The sequence below is a fragment of the Macaca nemestrina genome, chromosome 16 (assembly GCF_043159975.1).
Source record: "Macaca nemestrina isolate mMacNem1 chromosome 16, mMacNem.hap1, whole genome shotgun sequence".
NCBI classification, from domain to species: domain Eukaryota; kingdom Metazoa; phylum Chordata; class Mammalia; order Primates; family Cercopithecidae; genus Macaca; species Macaca nemestrina.
The window spans coordinates 1661750-1680931 of NC_092140.1; the positions used below are offsets into that span (position 1 = coordinate 1661750).

The window sequence follows — 19182 nt, forward strand, 5'->3', positions numbered from 1 at the left end:
CCTGCAGTCACCTCTGACGTCAGCTCTTCCCTTGCAGAGTTCTCTGGGGTGCTGCACCAGTGTCATGTTTTGGCCTCTGAGATGGTCCATTTCATTCATCAGATGCAGTATTATATCACATTTGAGGTACACTTCAGTCACTGTGTTGATTTTAGTTTCAATAAGTCATGTCTTGGTATATGTATATGTGGTGTATATGTATGTTTTACATGGTCTATATATATGTGGGTATATATATGTGTCTGTGTGTTTATGTGTGTGTGTGTATATATATATTTTTTTTTTTCTTTTTTTTTTGAGATGGAGTCTTGCTATTGCCTAGGCTGGAGTGCAATGGCGTGATCTCAGCTCACTGCAACCTCCGCCTCCTGGGTTCAAGCGATTCTCCAGCCTCAGACTCCTGAGTAGCTGGGATTACAGGCACCTACCATCACTCCCAGCTGATTTTTGTATTTTTAGTAGAGACAGGGTTTCGCCATGTTGGCCAGGCTGGTTTCGAACTCCTGATCTCAGGTGATCCGCCTGCCTCGGCCTCCCATACGTGGTATATATTTTGTGAGTGATGCTACACTAGGAAGAACATGAGCTTATCTAGCATCTTTAAATTGTTGTTTCCCAGGTGCTTGAATGTTCTTGGGATGAGCTTTGGAACAAAGTCCAGCAGGCCCAGGATTTGGATCACATCATCGCTGCACACGAGGCATTCTTAGACACCATCATCTCTCGCTGCCTGCTGGACGGTGACTCCAGGGTAAGACTCCGACCTGCTTAGAAACAAGAAACCAAAAGAATAATCTTCTTTTCTTGGGTTCTTGTCAAGTGAGGGAATCTTAGAAATCCCCTGATGCAGCCACTTTGGTAATAATTCACATAATTTTATTACAAGTTTAATGTTGAAGGTACAGTTTCTGAACAGAACTGGAACAGTAGTGCAGTAGTGCTGAAACAAGAATATACTCTAAACTAGATATAAAAATGGTAGAAAATAATAATGCCTTTTCATTTTCTAGATATAATGATATCCTATTGTGGTATTCAAAAGAGAAAACCATGAGTTTTGAGGTTAATATCTGAACGAAATAAGCAACACAATATAAGAACAAAACAGGCCAGGCACGATGGCTCACACTTGTCATCCCAGCACTTATTGGGAGGCCGAGGCGGGTGGATCACCTGAGGTCAGAAATTCAAGACCAGCCTGGCCAACATGGTGAAACCCTGTCTCTATTAAAAATACGAAAACAGTAGCTGGGAGTGGTGGTGTGTGTCTGTAATCCCAGCTACTTGGGAGGCTAAGACAGGAGAATCACTGGAACCTGGGAGGCAGAGGTTGCAGTGAGCTGAGATCACGCCATTGCACTGCAGCCTGGGCAATAGAGTGAGACTCTGTCTCAAAAAAAAAAAAAAAAAGGAAACGAAACACATGGTAACATGTATGACATTTTTTGCAAACATTCTTTTCCTTTAGGGTCCATGTTCTGAAAGTTGCACGTTCCATGTGGCAAATCTTCTAGAGCTCTGCTTTTATCCTGAGGTCTGGGGCAAGAAGGAACCACATTGCTTTCACTTGAAGCAAATATATTGTGAAGTAGGGGGCAAATATCAAATGCATTTTTGACATGAACTCCGTGACTTCACAGACGTTTCCGGCTGGCGGAGGCTGCCTCCAGCTGGGCCTGCACTCTCCTCGGGGCCTGTCAGTGGAAAACACACCACTGCAGGGCGGTTACTTCATCTAAATTTTAGTATATGTAGGTTAACCAGCCATGAATTTCATTATTAAAGAACTATTATGTCAAAAAGTGGTTGAGATCAAAGCTGCTTCTATATGGAATTTTTTTTTTTTTTTTTTTTTTGAGACGGAGTCTCGCTCTGTCGCCCAGGCTGGAGTGCAGTGGCCGGATCTCAGCTCACTGCAAGCTCCGCCTCCCGGGTTCACGCCATTCTCCTGCCTCAGCCTCCCGAGTAGCTGGGACTACAGGCGCCCGCCACCTCGCCCGGCTAGTTTTTTGTATTTTTTAGTAGAGACGGAGTTTCACTGGGTTAGCCAGGATGGTCTCGATCTCCTGACCTCATGATCCGCCCGTCTCGGCCTCCCAAAGTGCTGGGATTACAGGCTTGAGCCACCGCGCCCGGCCTATATGGAATGTTTTACATGTTTTTATAAATATGTGGAAATTTTGTCAGAAAAATAATTTAAAATGCTTCGAGGATAATTAATAATTAAAGAAATATACATCTTGAGGTTTGAGGCCCTTGAAACCTCTATTACTAACCATGGTCTTGTTATTGGACTAAAACCACAGAAGGTTTCATGGTGACTGCCAGCCGTTGCCTCTCTGTATTCAGTAGATGCCGATGAGCATCGTCCGCACACGTTTAGGACGTCAGTGTAACAAATAGCTCTGTGTTCCTAGACTCGTGTGCCATTGGCCAGCATGGCCTGTCTCACAGTGCAGTTGCATGGCAAGACAGACACAGGCTCTGTAGCCAGGTAGACCGAGGGTTGAGTTTCACTTCATAGCTTTTGACTCCAGTGTTCTGTTTTAAAGGGCGTGATCCTAGTCTCTTCAATAGATTTGTAAGAATTATATAATTCAAGTATAATGTTGACCATAGTGACTGGCAGATAGGTGTTAGTTGCTATTTTGTGCCTGGGTGTGTGTTTTACAGAGGTGTTTACAGTCACTAGATTTCATGCATTTCAGAAAATGTTTGAACTACTGAGGACTAGACCCATACTGGTATCAGTCCAATTGTGGCAAATAAGTAGCACTCCACACAGCTGACAGATAATGTAGGAGATTTAGCCCGCCTACAGGTATGAACATTCTGTATAAGATAAATTGTCATAGCTTTTGCCCCTAGACAGTTTCCACTGATAAGAACCCTATCTGGGGGAGGAAAATCTTCCCATTTGTAGCACAGTGCTCTTGTGAAAGTGGGAAGTGGGGTGTTCGTGTGTGCGTTGCTCCCACCTGACGTCGTTGAAGAAGTCATGCCAGAGGCTTCCTGATCGTTTCTGAACTTGCCTTTGCTGATGGCTTTACTCCTAATTTGATGATTTGTTTAAAATGAGGTTTTTTTTTTTTTTTTTAATAAAAAGAAACCCAGTATGTAAAGCAGATTAAAACAATCCATTATTGACATAAGCAATTTTAAGTAGAACAGTTTTATTATGTCACTCACTAAGAAAACCAAGACGGTTCTGATACGTGTAATTTTGAAGCTGGAGTCTGTGCCTGTTTTTGTGGTTTTTGTTTGTGCATTGTTGAGAGAAATTGTGAATTGGTACCACTGAGGTTGCCAAAGAACGGCCTCCTGAAGGTGCCCTGTGCAGACAGATTGCCAGCAAAGCCCTGCCTGGCAGCCTGAGCTTGAAGTCGATGTCAGTGGGTCACCTTGTAGATAGATTAACTCTTCCAAAGATAATAAATTATTCTTTATTAGACTACATAAAGAAACAAATTAGAGAAATCTTTACTAAAAACAACAGATTAATCCGTCTCTTTTATGTTGCTTGTTTAAGATCCTGTCAAAAGGACAGAACAGCTTCTAAGATGAGAACGTGTAAGATGGAAGATGTGTTTACCGCATTAATCATGTGGTGGTTTTATGTTAGGAACAGCATCCCTTGATCACATCCTTCTGTCATTTGCCAAATCAGTCCACATTGTTTTTGTTGCCATGTACTTTGGAGACCTGATTTTGCATAAGGGCATTGTAGTGAGTGAAAGAGAGCATGGGTTGTTCACTGCCCAATACCGAGTTCTCCTGCTTCCGTTTGTTCAAAAACCCAGTCAGCAAATACTCATTTCAGCTTTGTCTCGCTTGAGATCAGACATTAGTTCAGCTCTGAATGGTGCTGCTGTGACTTAGCAAATGTATTTTGAACCAAAGCATTGCCAGCCTTTCATAACGGAAAATATTTTTGCAGAATAGTATTAGTCCATTAGACAATGGGTGGTGAGAAGTGGCTTTGCAAATGTCTTCATTAACTGTAAAGTTGTGTTAAAAATACAGTTAACTCAACTTCTTAGTTTCTCCCCAAATCGACTGTATTGTGTCTTCCCAACCACAGGCTTGGAACCTCTCCTGTTATCTCGGTTTCCTTTATGCTTCTCAAGTACAGTTGTGTCATTTTTCTCCTATAAACTTCTTGCAAATCTTTTGTTACATTATTGCTACATTTGAGAAATTTGGCTGGTCTGAAATGGTATTGATTTTATTACTTTGATCTCTTAAGTTTTCTAGTCTAATATTTTCTTGGCGCATATTTTTTATAAATAAAACCAGTTTTGTTTCTTTCATTCCACACAGTCTGCGTTTGCTTCTTTTTTACGCTTCAGAGTGTTAGCTAGGCTGACTCTAAGCACAAAGGGAATCCCAGTCTTATTCCTGACGTTAAAGTGATGCTTTGTTGCTTCACCATTGGCTGTTTTGTTTGCAAAGACATTTGATAGGACCTTTGTCAAACTAAGAGGGTTCTGCCCTACTCCTAGTTTGCTTAGATGCTTTATTTAAATTATGAGTGGGTGTTGAATTTTATCACAGTTTTCTTCTGCACTATTGAAATTAATCCCCGCTCTGCCCTCAGACTGTTAGTGTGTTTTTTCAAACCTAAGATGGCAGAGGGTAGAGTTAACCTTTCTCTTCAGTCATAGCACACTGCCATCAGTGGTCCATGAAAAGCCTCTCATATTTTGTTAGGTTTAATTTTATCCTCTGCCCTGCCAGTACTCCAATTCCACCCTCCTCTACCCCCTTCCCTGCTGTTTGCATCAGTTTTAATGTGTTTGCTCTATGGCCTTGGGTATATAGATGGTATTTTCTGTGGATACATTTTTAATTTATGTAAATGATTTTGTGCTGTAGATTTCATTGTGTCCTTCCATGCCACACTACGAGAAAGATTAATGAAGTACAGTAGTTGTTTACTGAAGATTACTGTATAGTAGTTATAAGCAATGAACGGGAGATCCCTGCTGTGACACTGATATTTGTTTAAAACATTAGGAGTTTTTTCCTCATATTAAGGTATCCTTTTATTCCTGGTATAAAATGTGATACACTTTTTAAAAACCTTGCTGAATTTGCTTTTTATATTTTACTAAGTACTTCCTTTCTCATATTTTTGATTACCTGCTTTTGCTATACCTAAAGAAAAATGGAGATGCTTTCCTATTCTTTTTTTTTCTTTTTTTGAGACGGAGTCTTGCTTGTCACCCAGGCTGGAGTGCAGTGGCATGATCTCGGCTTAGTGCAAGCTCCGCCTCCCCGGTTCATGCCATTCTCCTGCCTCAGCCTCCAGAGCAGCTGGGACTACAGGTGCCCACCACCACGCCCGGCTAATTTTTTGTATTTTTGGTAGAGACGGGGTTTCACCGTGTTAGCCAAGATGGTCTCGATCTCCTGACCTCGTGATCCGCCCACCTCAGCCTCCCAAAGTGCTGGGATTACAGGCGTGAACCACCGTGCCCGGCTCCTATTCGTTTTTAAGTCTTGGAATAGTTTTACTCATTACTACCTGCTATCTAGCTTTGAAATTTGGGCAGAACTTCATTTTTGTAAACTTGTGAGGACTGGAGATGATTTGCAGAGAGCTCCTGGCCCACCATGGGACTCGGGCAGTCACACTTACTCTTGTTACGGGTGCAGGTGCAGGACCGTCTTGTTTTGCTGGTGCCCAGCGCAGCACTGCTCAGCTGGAGGGTTCGGGATATGTGTGGCGAGGGAATGAATGAACAGCTAATGAGCACTCTGGGAATTTTAGTTGATATCTTTTATATCTTTTCACTAAATGTCAATGTTTTAAGAAACTTAGCTTGTTGAGGCTCTATTCATAAAACATTGTCATCTCTTTCAGGCACTCTTAAATCAACTTAGAGCTGTGTTTGATCAAATTATTGAACTTCAGAATGCTCAAGATGCAATATACAGAGCTGCTCTGGAAGAATTGCAGAGACGATTACAGTTTGAAGAGAAAAAGAAACAGCGTGAAATTGAGGTATGGCCTTTACACTTGTGAATTTATCTATTTGAATAATGAACTCCTTGCCACACACGATAATCACCAATGCCAACAAATAACTTACTTGCCAAAATTGTCAGACAGGTTGAGATGTGCCTATACTGCGTTTGAAGTCCCGAGAAATCACTGACAGTTGTAAAGAGAGAGGGGCCACCCTCACTGTCATCATCATCATCCTGTTTCACAAAATAAATAAAAACAGCAACATTCATGAGAGTCACAAGTCTCCTGCCTGTTTTTGTTACTGAGTGCCACAATGCCGACGTCACCTGTCGGAGTCTCCACAGCCGCCTCCACTCTGCATCGCTCTGGTGTTTGAAGCTTGTGGATCATGCACCATGCTGCATTTTGCAAACGTGTGCATCTACAGATGCTCCTCAACTTACAGCAGGCTTATGTCCCAATAAGCACCTTCTACATTGAAAGTGCATTTAATACAGATGGAGCATCCCTAATCTGAAACGTGAGAAGCTCCTAAACCTGAAACTTTTTCATCTCTGACATGACGTCACAAGTGGGAAATTACACACCTGACTCCTTTGCTTTCTGATGGCTTATTGCACGCAAACTTTGTTTCCTGCAGAAAATTATAAAAAATATATAAATTTACCTTCAGGCTACTCTGTATTTAAGGTGTGTATGAAGCATGAATGAATTTCATGTGTAGACTTGCGTCCCCTCTCCAAGACATCTCATTGTGTATATACAAATACTGCAAAATCTGAAATTCAAAATACTTCTGGTCCCAGGCATTTCAGATAAAGGATACTCAACCTGTACCCCGATAAACCCATCGTTAAAGTAAAAAAAATCTTAAGTCACACGATCTTAAGTTGGAGACTGTATATGTGTGTTTATATACCTGTAATGTAAGTATATGTGTATATATAATATGTATAGGTATATATGTATGTGTATACGTGTGTGTGTGCATTGCATGTATGTGTGTTTACAGGTACATGCGTGTATGTGTGTGTACATGTATATGTACATGAACCAAATTTCTGTACTTAAACGGTTATTTTCAGATTTATTAAGCAAGTTTGGCTGTTTATGGGATTTCGTTTATTTTCTATGATCTGTATAATCTTTTACTTTTTCAAGATACAGTCATGTGCCACATAACGTTTTGGTCAATGACAGACTGCATATATGACAGTGGTCCCATAAAATTATAATGCCATATTTTCACTGTACCTTTTCTACGTTTAGATATGTTAGATACACAAATACTTACCATTGTGTTACAGTTGCCTACAGCGTTTAGTACGGTCACACGCTGCCCAGGTTTGCAGCCTGGGAGCATAGGCTGTGCCATATAGCCAGGGTGTCGGCGGCTGCACCACTGAGGTTTGTGTAAGGCACTCAGTGATGTTCACACAGGGACAAAACCACCCAGCGATGCATTTCTCAGCATGTGTCTGTCTTTAATGTCATATGACGGTACTAACTCGTGGGATCGTCAAAGACATTATTCAGTCAGTACAGTTCGGTTAGTTTTACTGTTGAGTGTTGTTTCCCTTAAAGCCTGTGTTAGAGGACCGCATGTAGCTTAGAGAGTCCTCCACGGGGAGCACAAGTTATTTCTTTGGTGTATTTTGGAAACATTTGTATTGCTAAGGGCTCTCATTATTCAGAGCGGATTTCGGTAATTCTGGAGTGTTGTCGAGTTGGCACACAGAAGCTCCTGGACCTTGTCCAGGCAACCTTGTGGATAACTTAAAGTCAGACATACTCACGATTCTACCTAACTCTGTAACTTCCTGGCTTTGTGCCTTTGGGTGGCTCACCTCTCCAAGATGTCGTTTCCTTATCTGTAAAATGGGTGATAAGGAATATGACCTCACAGAGTCACTTACCTGTGTGTGATGATATATGACGCTTGTTTAGTAGGCACTCAATGGATGCTGGCCACTGCCATTTGTAAAACTGCCCGTGTGCCCCAGAGAAGCTTCCATTCTAGAGAATTACTAAACTGTCTAAAAGTCGACCAAAATCAATTCTTCGGATTTTAACCCTGTGCTAATAGCGCATCTGCCGGCCATGTGAGAGTGGAAGGTTCTCTTGGGCACTTAGCTGTCACAGTGAGTGGGACAGATGAGCAGGCCACGTCCACGCTGATTCGGGATATTCCATTCAGACTTCCTTAAGGATACAGGAAGAGACACAAAAGCTAAAACCGTATCCGAGAAGTTATTTAAGTTTAAAAGGCAAGATAATATTCAAAGCCATCATTTCGACCTGAGGTCCCCTGAAAGTTCTGAAGAGATCATGCCAGTCGCCTCCTGGAAAGGTGACAGAGCCCCGGGTGTGTGCTGGGACCGAAGCGGCGCCCGCCGGCTGCACCCCCGGTGCCGCCATGTTCTCCTTGTGCTGCCGTTGGGTGGGGGACTCCAAAGGGTCCTTCTCCTCCTCCTCATGGCTCTTCTGTTTCTTTCCACTTTTCTTCTCACACACTATAAATATCAATTTATAGTGATTTTACAATACAAATGTAGGATTAAAGGACTTTTACTTTCATTTTTTATCAATGTATCTTCAATGTTGAAAACCTTGGTTTCTAACATGATCATACTTAATTATTTGCCGTCTTACGATAATGCATCCGTGCTTGCACCCATACATGTGACTGTCTCAGAATGAGAATCCCGATGCTGCCACTGATACGGGAACAGTATAGTTTTGAAAATAGTTTTACTTTTTTTGCAGTTTTTTTTTTTTTGAGGGAAAAAATATTTCTTCTGTTATTCTAATAATTTTAAAAAATTTTTTGCTGAAATTTTTTCCACTAAATAGAAGCATTCAAATTCCATGTGGTAATGTCCTTGAAATAATTTGGCTCTCATAAAGGTCTTCCACCAACTCACTGCACGGTTAGGTTAAGTGGTTTCATTTTGGCTTTTAATTTTTAGGGATTGCTTTTACTTATCAAACAGAATTGAATATAGTTATCTAAGATAGTAACCTAATGCCAAAACAAAGCATCTGGGGAGTTTAGCTTTTGTTGCTCTCTGTGTCCTAGTCTCCCTTGTAAACAAGGATTGGGAAATCCACAGTATTATCACACTGATAGATCAAAACGATAATGTGTTACAAGTTTCAGCTTATTCCAAGCATAGAACCCTCCCTGTTATTATTCTAATAAAAATATTGTAATTCATGCTTATAAACTAAAGTGGAAAAATTATATGATCATCTCAATAGATGGAGAAAATCATTTAATACCAAGTAAAACCCAATAAAAAGGTTTGCATGAATAATCTTATAATAAAACATCATACTTGGGGTGAAATATTGGAAGCACATCCCTGAATGAGACACACACGCTCCTGCACGGATGCTCCCAGCCAGGGCTGCGAGCTGAGAGGAAGTACAGAGAGAAGGAAAGAAAGCTGGCATTTTGTTGTTGTTGTTACAAAAGTCTGTGGTTGTGTAAAATGTCTCTTGCCATGTACAAAAATCAAATCGAAATGGATTAAAGACTTAAATCTAAGACCTCACATTGTGGAACTACTAAAGGCAAACATTGGGGGAAACTAGGACATTGGTCTGGGCAAAGATGTCTTGAGTAATACTCTACGAGCAACGGCAAAAATGGACAAATGGGGTCACATCAAGTTAACAAGCTTCTGCACCCAAAGGAAGCAATCAACAAAGTGAAGAGGCAGCCCAGACAACGGGAGAAAATATCTGCAAACTACCCATTGGCGAGGGATTGATAACCAGAATATATAAGGAGCTCAAACAGCTTAACTGGAAAAAATCTAGTAATTCAGTTAAAAAATGGGCAAAGGATCTGAATGGATGTTTCTTGAAAGAAGACATGCAAATGGCAAACAGGCATCTGAAAAGATGCTCAACATCATGGATTATCAGAGATATGCAGATCAAAACTACAGTGTGCTATCATCTCACCCCAGTTAAAATGGCTTTTATCCAGAAGTCAGGCAAGAACAAATGCTGACGAGGATGTGAAGTAAAGGGAACCCTCGCACACTGCTGAGGGGACGGGAATTAGTCCAGCCACCGTGGACATAAGTTTATAGTCGAGCACATGGATGTCCTTAAGTTACAGAATAAGATCACATTAGTTAAAAGAATGGTGTGGGCTCAAGGAAAGACAAGTAAGTGGAACAGGGTAAGGGCCAGAAGCCCACAGGAAGACTTTACTCTGTGGCACGTGGCGCTGAGAGCCGTGGGGCCTGGGCCTAATTAGGCAGCATTGGCTAATTTTAAGCAGCTCAAAATATACTATTTTACTCTACTAAGTTTAGATGTTTAATGTTAAAATTTTAAAGGCATACACCAACAAATGTTGGTCAGGATGTGAGACAACTCTTCTGCTGCTGGTTCTGGATAAACTGGAATAACCACTTTGCAATACTGTTAGGCAGTGACCAGTGCTGAACTCAGGACTACTCTGACCCAGCATTCTCTCTCCTAGGTGTAGTGCCCAACAGAAGTGCGTCTCAGGCACACCAGGCCCCATTCCCACAGCCAGGGTGTCTCAGGCACACCAGGCCCCGTTCCCATAGCTAGTGCGTCTCAGGCACACCAGGCCCCGTTCCCATAGCTAGTGCGTCTCAGGCACACCAGGCCCCGTTCCCATAGCTAGGGTGTCTCAGGCACACCAGGCCCCATTCCTGTAGCTAGAGTATCTCAGGCACACCAGGCCCCGTTCCCATAGTCAGGGGCGTCTCAAGCACACCAGGCCCCATTCCCATAGCTAGAGCGTCTCAGGCACACCAGGCCCCATTCCCGTAGCTAGAGCGTCTCAGGCACACCAGGCCCCATTCCCGTAGCTAGAGCGTCTCAGGCACACCAGGCCCCGTTCCCATAGCCAGGGCTTCTCCGGGAGGAGAGGTGGTGATTGGAAGGGGCCACAGGAACATCTGGGTGCTGAGTTGCCCTTGCTCTGCATCTGCATGGGGGTGACCTGGGCATATTCATCTTGTGATAACTTATTAAGCTGTTCACGTATGAGTTTTTACACTTTTTAATGTGTGTTATATTACAGTAAAATAGTAAATTTCAAAAATTTGTTTAAAGAAATAAAAGAGGTTGGTGAGGAAAAGATGGAAAGTAAGTACTGTTATTTCTTTATCTTTTGTAACCAAGCATCAAAAGATACTGTTTAAAGCTCATAAATGAAGTAAAACAGGTATACCTGTGTTAAAAGATGTTAGAGATATGAATAGAATGTTTTCTAAAATCAGATGGCAAAAGGAAGGAGGACAACAATTATTATTGCCCAGATTAGAATATTGATACCATCCGAAGAAAAAGATGGAATGTCTTATGAAGTATAGGTAAAAAGGTAACCACTGGGACACAGTGTCACTGCCTGGCTATTAGAAGAAACACAGGTGATACGGTAGAAGATCACCACCCTCAAACTGGAAAGCGCAGTATAAATAGGAAGACAGAACTAAGAGCAGATGTACGTCACGTCGATCAGGGGACCTGGGTTCAAAGCTGCTCGGCAGAGATGGTGTTTGCGTGATGGCCCCGGTGGGGGTGCTGGATGGCTGGTAGCTGAGGGCTGAAGGTCATTATCTGGGCAGACCTACAAACTGGGAAGTTCTGGCCAGGCGCGGTGACTCACGCCTGTAATCCCAGCTCTTAGGGAGGCAGAGGTGGGAGGATCGCTTGAGCCCAGGAGTTGGAGACCTGCCTGGGCAATATAGCAAGACCCTGTTTTCCACAAAAAGGCGGGAGAGGGAAGAAGACAATTTGGGAAGTTGTGGCGTCGAACAGAGTGATGTAGACAGTTCAGAAAGAAAACAGTGGACATGAACAAGGCACATAAAGCAAATTAAATTATTCAAAGCAAAGCAGGTTGTGGTTCAGAGCACAGAACAGTGAACACGGCAGGAAGGGCGCGTTGGAGTGATGGGAGGAGCAGGGCACAGTGAGGACCATGCAGAGCACAAAACAGTAAACACGGCAGGAAGGGCGCGTTGGAGTGATGGGAGGAGCAGGGCACAGTGAGGACCATGCAGAGCACAAAACAGTAAACACGGCAGGAAGGGCGCGTTGGAGTGATGGGAGGAGCAGGGCACAGTGAGGACCACGCAGAGCACAAAACAGTAAACACGGCAGGAAGGGCGCGTTGGAGTGATGGGAGGAGCAGGGCACAGTGAGGACCATGCAGAGCAGGCTCCCTGCAAGGCCCAGGTCACGCCGTATCAGTACTCACTTAGAAAACCACCAGCAAACAAGGAGAAATGGGTCAAAACACATGGATATTAGACAAATAATCAGTTTCTTACAGACTATGGAAGATAAAATGCACATAAATAAGAAAATATGAAAATTCATAACTGCCTATATTAATAAATTGGAGAGAATGAAAGTAAATAAACATCCCACTCAAAAAGTTGGAAAAGCAGGAATGAAACCTAAAGAAAAAGCCAAAGGACATAATTAGTAAAGATGAAAGTGAAAATTAGTGAATCAGAAAATAAGTTAATAAAGTCCAAGAGCTGGGCCTTTTTGGGGGCCAAGGAGTGGAGGGAAATTAAGCCATGAAGGAATCTGAGAGGTAGTGGGAGGAGAAGGCACAAACTTACAAAACAAGTGAAAAGAACATACTCTTTTGCTCAGCTCTGTGGAAAAAATCTACTTGAAGGAAATCATTTTCCATAGGTTTCCGAAATTGGCCCCATGAGAGAAGGGAAATTGTAAGCGGGACAAATACTAAAGAAGAAACAAAGCCGTTGAAGGGCTCCCACCAAAAAGCGTCAGGTCAGCCGTGCTGAGAAAGCCTCCCAAACGCACCAGTGGTCAGCTTTGTGCTCTGTGAATTGTTCCAAGTCAGAAAAGGAGAGTTTCTAACTTGTGTAGGAAGCATCACGAGGCTGATGCCCTATCTGAGAAAAAACAAATCTGGGTTATAAATATTGATGGAGAAATTTCACATAAAATATAATTGAAAAATGGCTAGCAGAATTTAAAAGCGTAATTTATGAAGACTAGGATTTATTTCAGGAATGCGTAGGTTTGGGAAATCCAGTAGTATAATTCACCGTATTTGACAAGCGAATTAAATCATGGCTGGGAGCGGTGGCTCCTGCCTGTAATCCCTGCACTTTGGGAGGCCGAGGCGGGCAGATCACCTGAGGTCAGGAGTTCGAGACAAGCCTGGTCAACATGGTGAAACCCTGTCTCTACTAAAAATACAAAATTAGCCGGGCACGGTGGTTCATGCCTATAATCCCAGCTACTCGGGATATAGGCAGTAGCTGTTGAGGCAGAAGAATCACTTGAACCCAGGAGGCTGAGGTTGCAGTGAGCCGAGGTCACGCCATTGCATTCCAGCCTGGGAGAGTGAAACTCCACCTCAAAAAAAGAAAAAAAAAATCCTATATATGCTATCTGAGAAGACATTTAGTCAAATTCATCATTGATTGAAATGATCTTAAAAATAGAAATAAATGGGTATATCTCCAGTACTAAAAAATACATCATGGTTAGGGAACTAGAAGCATTCTCATTAAAGTCAAGATCATAGTTTAAAGGGTGCGGACACTTTGAGCCAGCTGGTTCCACTTTCACACATACTGTCTTTGTTGTATAAAAACGTGTACAGCACAAGGGAAGGATAGAAGGCTGTTTACATCACACTAAATGAGATGAACGATATACATTGTTACACGTTATACAATGTGATATTAAAAACAACAGAGGCAGTTCTCTGTGCTCAAATGTGTTCATATGAAATATTTTCAAGATACATTGTTAACTGGAAAAAGTAAACTGGAGAGCAGTCTGGCATCGGAAAATTATTGTGAAAGTATTGAGCGGTACAGAGAGGTATAAAAAGCAGACACCTCCCGCTCCTCACATACCTGTTTTCAGCCCTACTCTGTAACCTGTTTTCCATCGTGATTTTACTTACGTTTGGTACTTTTGATGCTCCAGGGCCAGTGGGGAGTGACGGCAGCAGAGGAAGAGGAGGAAAATAAGAGGATTGGAGAATTTAAAGAATCTATACCGAAAATGTGCTCACAGTTGCGAATATTGACCCATTTCTACCAGGTGTGTATGAGGAGTGGCTCTTCACACCACTCTGCCCATGTTCTGTTCCTGACACTTGCTTTCACAGTGACGAGAGCTGAGTCAGCCCTGTCAGTCTGGCACTTACTTGTGTAGGTTTGAGTAGCACCCATGGTGGACCCTGTGACCCTCTGGGGGACTCAGGTATACCTGGGCTCCGGGCATTGCCATTGTGCCGCCAGTGAGAACCCTGGTCAAAGGGTGGCCCCTGTGCTCCCCCGTGGTGGGTGCGGGGACCCGGGGGTAGCTCCTGTGCTCCACTGTGGTGGGTGCGGGGACCCGGGGGTAGCTCCTGTGCTCCCCTGTGGTGGGTGTGGGGACTTGGGGGTGGCCCCTGCACTCCTCTGGTGGGATGTGGGGACCCAGGGGTAGCCCCTGCGCTCCCCCGTGGTGGGGTGTGGGGACCCGGGGGTGGCCCCTGTGCTCCCCCGTGGTGGGTGTGGGGACCCGGGGTGGCCCCTGCGCTCCCCTGTGGTGGGGTGTGCGGACCTGGGAGTGGCCCCTGCGCTCCCCTGTGGTGGGTGTGGGGACCCGGGGTGGCCCCTGCGCTCCCCTGTGGTGGGGTGTGCGGACCTGGGAGTGGCCCCTGCGCTCCCCCGTGGTGGGGTGTGGGGACCCGGGGGTGGCCCCTGCTCTCCCCCGTGGTGGGGTGTGGGGACCCGGGGGTGGCCCCTGTGCTCCCCCGTGGTGGGGTGTGGGGACCCGGGGGTAGCTGCTGTGCTCCCCTGTGATGGGTGTGGGGACCTGGGGTGGCCCCTGTGCTCCCCCATGGTGGGGTGGCCCTGGCGCTTCCCTGTGGTGGGATGTGGGGACCCAGGGGTAGCTCCTGTGCTCCCCCGTGGTGGGTGTGGGGACTCGGGGGTGGCCCCTGTGCTCCCCTGTGGTGGGACTGTGGGGACCTGCAGGCGTCTCTGCAGCCTTCACTTGGGCTTTTCTGTGACTCCCAATGGGGACTGTCCCTGAGGCAGCTGCCCAGCCTGGGTGAGGGGCCGGGCAGCCAGCAGACGTTGTATAGACCCCAGAAGCCCGGGGACGGCTGCTCTGCACGCCTGTACCTCTGCTTTTGCCTTCATGTATGGGTCCAGTTTCTCATTTCTTCCATTTCTCAGTGTGATCTTAGAAGTAGAGATGAAGAGATTTCATGAAAAATATTTGTTTAGTCGCTGATCAGTAGTTGTGGAGCATCAGTCCTCCAGCCCTCCGACATCGTGCGTTTGTGTGCTGGTGCCTTCATGTGGTTCAGAATTGAAAGTGAGACCTCACTCGCTCCGTTCTGTGGCATCTAGTTTGTTTCCCAGGTCCTCATATTTTTTTTTTTTTTTGAGACCAAGTCTCGCTCTGTCACCCAGGCTGTAGTGCAGTGGTGTGATCTTGGCTCACTGCAACCCCCACCTGGTGGGTTCAAACAATTCTACTGCCTCAGCCTCCCGAGTAGCTGGGATTACAAGCATGCACCACCACACCCAGCTAATTGTTATATTTTTAGTAGAGACAGGGTTTCACCATGTTGGCCCGACTGGTCTTGAACTCCTGACCTCAAGTGATCCACCTGCCTCAGCCTCCCAAAGTGCTGGGATTACAGGCATGAGCCACCATGCCCGGCCCTCATACTTTTTAAATATTCATTTTTCTTCAAGATAACTAAGAAGGAACATTGTCCCTTTTACAAGTGGTCTTACTCTGGCCTTGGCCTACTTTTTGCATTCTTGTTGAAGTTTCATAAAAGGGGATAGTGACTGGCAGTCATGCTCTGTGCACAGGCATCCCTATTGAATGGTGTTTGGACACGATGCCTTCTTGAACTCATGTTATTTGTACAGTATGTATTCCTGTTTCTTAAAAATGGGCACCTACTGGTTAGGTCCATACAACTCACTGACATCAGGCAGATAAATCCTTTGTGTGGCTACAAGGGAGCAGCGTGGAATTGTGAAGATTTGTCTGTGCTTATTTCTGAGAGAGACAACGATGTTCTTGTTCATGGTTCCACATTTTCCTGAGGGAGTTAATACATTTTTAAAAAGTAATTTTAATCACCGTAATCCCAGTTTTGCTCAAATTACAGTCTTAAATCTGAATGGTAATGATTTACAAAGAAGATTCTTTTCTGTAACAGCAGAAGCCTGTCTCTGCTCTCTGTGGTGGTGCCGGAGACAGCAGGGTGTTACTGCCATTGACTGGGAAAGAACATCCAGTCTCAAACCTGTGAAGAAATATTCTTAGATTTCCTTTTAGTCAGTTTCACAGATCGTTGTATTTCGATTTCATCACATCATCACAAAACAGGAAGTCACTGTCTATATTTTGGCAATATAACTTCTTAGGAGTGTTCTCCCCTCACCTAAAAAGGCAGTGATTCACACACACACGCACACACACACGCATGCAGGCGCGCACACACACACACAGTGTTTGCCTGATCAGAGGTGAAGTTACTTTGTCAACACACTAGAGCCTGTGCCCAGACCTGCCTGTGAGTTTCGGCATTCGTGTTTCTGACCAGAAGCTGGGAAGGGGCAGCGATAGCTGGTGAAGACTTGGGTGGGGCTTGGTGAGGGCACGGTGCCTCAGTGACTTTTTCTCTGCAGATGAGGCCTTTCCAGGCCAGTAGCTGTTGAACAGATCAGCACCCCGTGGCATGGAGCAGGCTCCGGCACTGGGCAGGCATGGGCCTGTACTCAGTACGCAAGTCTTTCAGCCTGAAATAGAAGCAGCCGGTCCTTTCGTCTAATGAGAGTTAGGGGAAACTTCTGTCACATCTTTACAAACGCCCTTCAGTAACAGGATGGTAGTGACACCAGTGCCCATGAAGAGGGCGGCTGCAGCCTCACGTACTGCAGCTAGACCCCCAGACCCGACCGATGCTCTCAATTTGTTCTCCAGCGAGGGCTCTAGGACGAAATCCTCTTTTGTGAGTCATGTGAAAGATGAACTGTGTGGCACTGAGTTCTCCATTCAAAATGAAAAGAATAGAATGTTCTAACATCTGTTACTTTGCTGTTTTGCTTATTCTCGTGGAACTTAAGAACAAAGTGAAAAAACCTATTGGTTAGTTGTTTTCAAATAAAATGTATTCTTCACTAATTTGTCCTTGTGAAAGGGCGCCTGTTCCTAATGCAGGTGCACTGGCCATGTGCACTCCAGGGTCCCAGCAGCTCTCGCTCCCTGGACACCTGCCCTGGTGGGCATTTACTAAGGGCCTGTTGATCTGGAAGGATAAACAGACCCAACCCAAAGGGGATTAAGGTCTGGGGAATACATTTGTGGGTCGTTCTTTCCTGAAACAATATTTCACTCCTTTTGCTTCTTTTCAGGGTATCGTACAGCAGTTTTTGGTGTTACTGACGACCAGCTCTGATGAAAGTCTTCGGTTTCTTAGCTTCAGGCTGGACTTCAATGAGCATTACAAAGCCAGGGAGCCCAGGCTCCGCGTGTCTCTGGGTACTAGGGGGCGGCGCAGCTCCCACACGTGAAGCTCGCAGTCCTCGCAGGGAGCTGCAGATGATGTTCGTTGCACCGCTAGACACGAAATTCCCATCGACGTCCTCCAGGACCTGCACGCTGCGGGTGTCCTGCCCTTCTGCCCACGAGTGCGCCATGTTTCAGCGGAGCGTTGTGCGGGAGAAGCCACGCGTGTTTCTCACGTCGGAGTCGAATGCATTTGTAAATCACTAAGTCAAGTAGGCTGGCTGCCCTGTGCACATTTGTCTCTAAAAGTCTTCATCGCTAAAAGATACCATAATTTGCTGAGGCTTCTTAAGCTTTCTATGTTATACTTTATATTTGTCACTTTAAAAAATCCATTTCTTTTAGAAAAAATTAGGGTGATAGCATATTCATTAGTTAAGATGGTAACGTCATTACTATTTTTTTAACATCCTCTTTAGAGGTAATTTTTGTTAACATAACCAAAAATTAAATTGAAACAAAATGTCCCAACTAAGAACATATATAGAGCATTTTATTTTTTTTGAGTGTTGTAAAATATTAGCCTCTGTGAGATCCTTTGTATCTTAATGCATTACCTTTACACATATTTATTCTTATTTTCTCTCCTTCCAGAGTTTACATTTTTATATTTAATTTACTATTTCAGATTTTTAAAATAGTATAGAAAAAAGTAGGAGTGATAGAGAACAAAAATACTGTTACACAGTGCAACCCAAATACCGTGAATGCGTCAGCTAAAGCAGCGTGTACATAGGAATGATGAGAAAAAGTTAATGGAGTATTTTATTTTCAAAGTCCCTGATAAGCATTGGAAAGAAATCGACATGGATAATGAAGATTTCCTTTTTCCTTGCCTATTTTTTCATTGTAAATATTTATATACTACTGACCAAGATGTTGGGGTGGGGGGGATTGTTTTTTGTAAAAATGTCATTATCAGGTCACATAAATCTGCCTTTATGTTGCATAAGTGAAAATTTAGAAAATTAAAAGCAATTATCTTTCAGATGCATTCGTTATTTCTTGAATAGTTAAGGAAGGGACAGTTTACTTGCTGGATTTGAGGGTTGATAGGATTTGATTTAATATACTACAGCATATGAATTATTTAATAAACGAAACCAGGAAATTAGACTTTGCATGACTTTCGGTGTAGAAGCGAAGGCAGTGCCACCAGTCAGGCCTCAGGAGCTTCACACCTTGGACTCCTTTAGGTGTGAATTCCATTTAAAACTGAAGGGGCTGTCAGGAATCTTGGCCATGCAGAAATGAATCCATGGCGAAGGCCGGAAATTCAATGTTATTTTAGTTTTAAACTTCATAAAATCAGAAATTTGAAACAGGTTTTTCTACTGCAAGGTTTTCTAGAAAGTATGGCGTATTGTGTATCTCCGAGAGAGATGTGCCCAGGTTATTGACCATGCAGCCAGATTTTATTTTATTTTATTTTAATTTAATTTAATTTTATTTTATTTCAGAGAGTTGTTCCAGGGATTAATCCTCGGTAAAAAGCACCCTAGCAAAGCCCCCCCTCGATTTTAGGGATTACGACTCCATTGGAGTGTAGGAGTCACCAGGATTTAGGTCAGATTTGTGGACTATGGAGGGCTTCTGGGGGGTGTGGCCCTGGGGGGGTGCCTGCG

The 19182-nt window shown here is 44.0% G+C and overlaps 1 protein-coding gene across 2 annotated transcripts in view; it reads left to right on the plus strand.

The window, feature by feature from the left end:
• LOC105485370 (tubulin gamma complex component 3) overlaps positions 1-18545 on the plus strand; it is a 97748-nt gene extending 79203 nt beyond the window's left edge. Inside the window, exons 18-22 of one of the 2 annotated variants that reach the window (XM_071081007.1) lie at positions 38-126; positions 620-751; positions 5867-6007; positions 13955-14071; positions 17404-18545. In XM_071081007.1, coding sequence (XP_070937108.1) covers positions 38-126; positions 620-751; positions 5867-6007; positions 13955-14071; positions 17404-17562 — 638 coding nt within the window. In that variant the 3' untranslated portion in view covers positions 17563-18545. The other variant, XM_071081008.1, reaches the window with a different exon arrangement.
• The last annotated feature ends 637 nt before the right edge of the window (positions 18546-19182 follow it).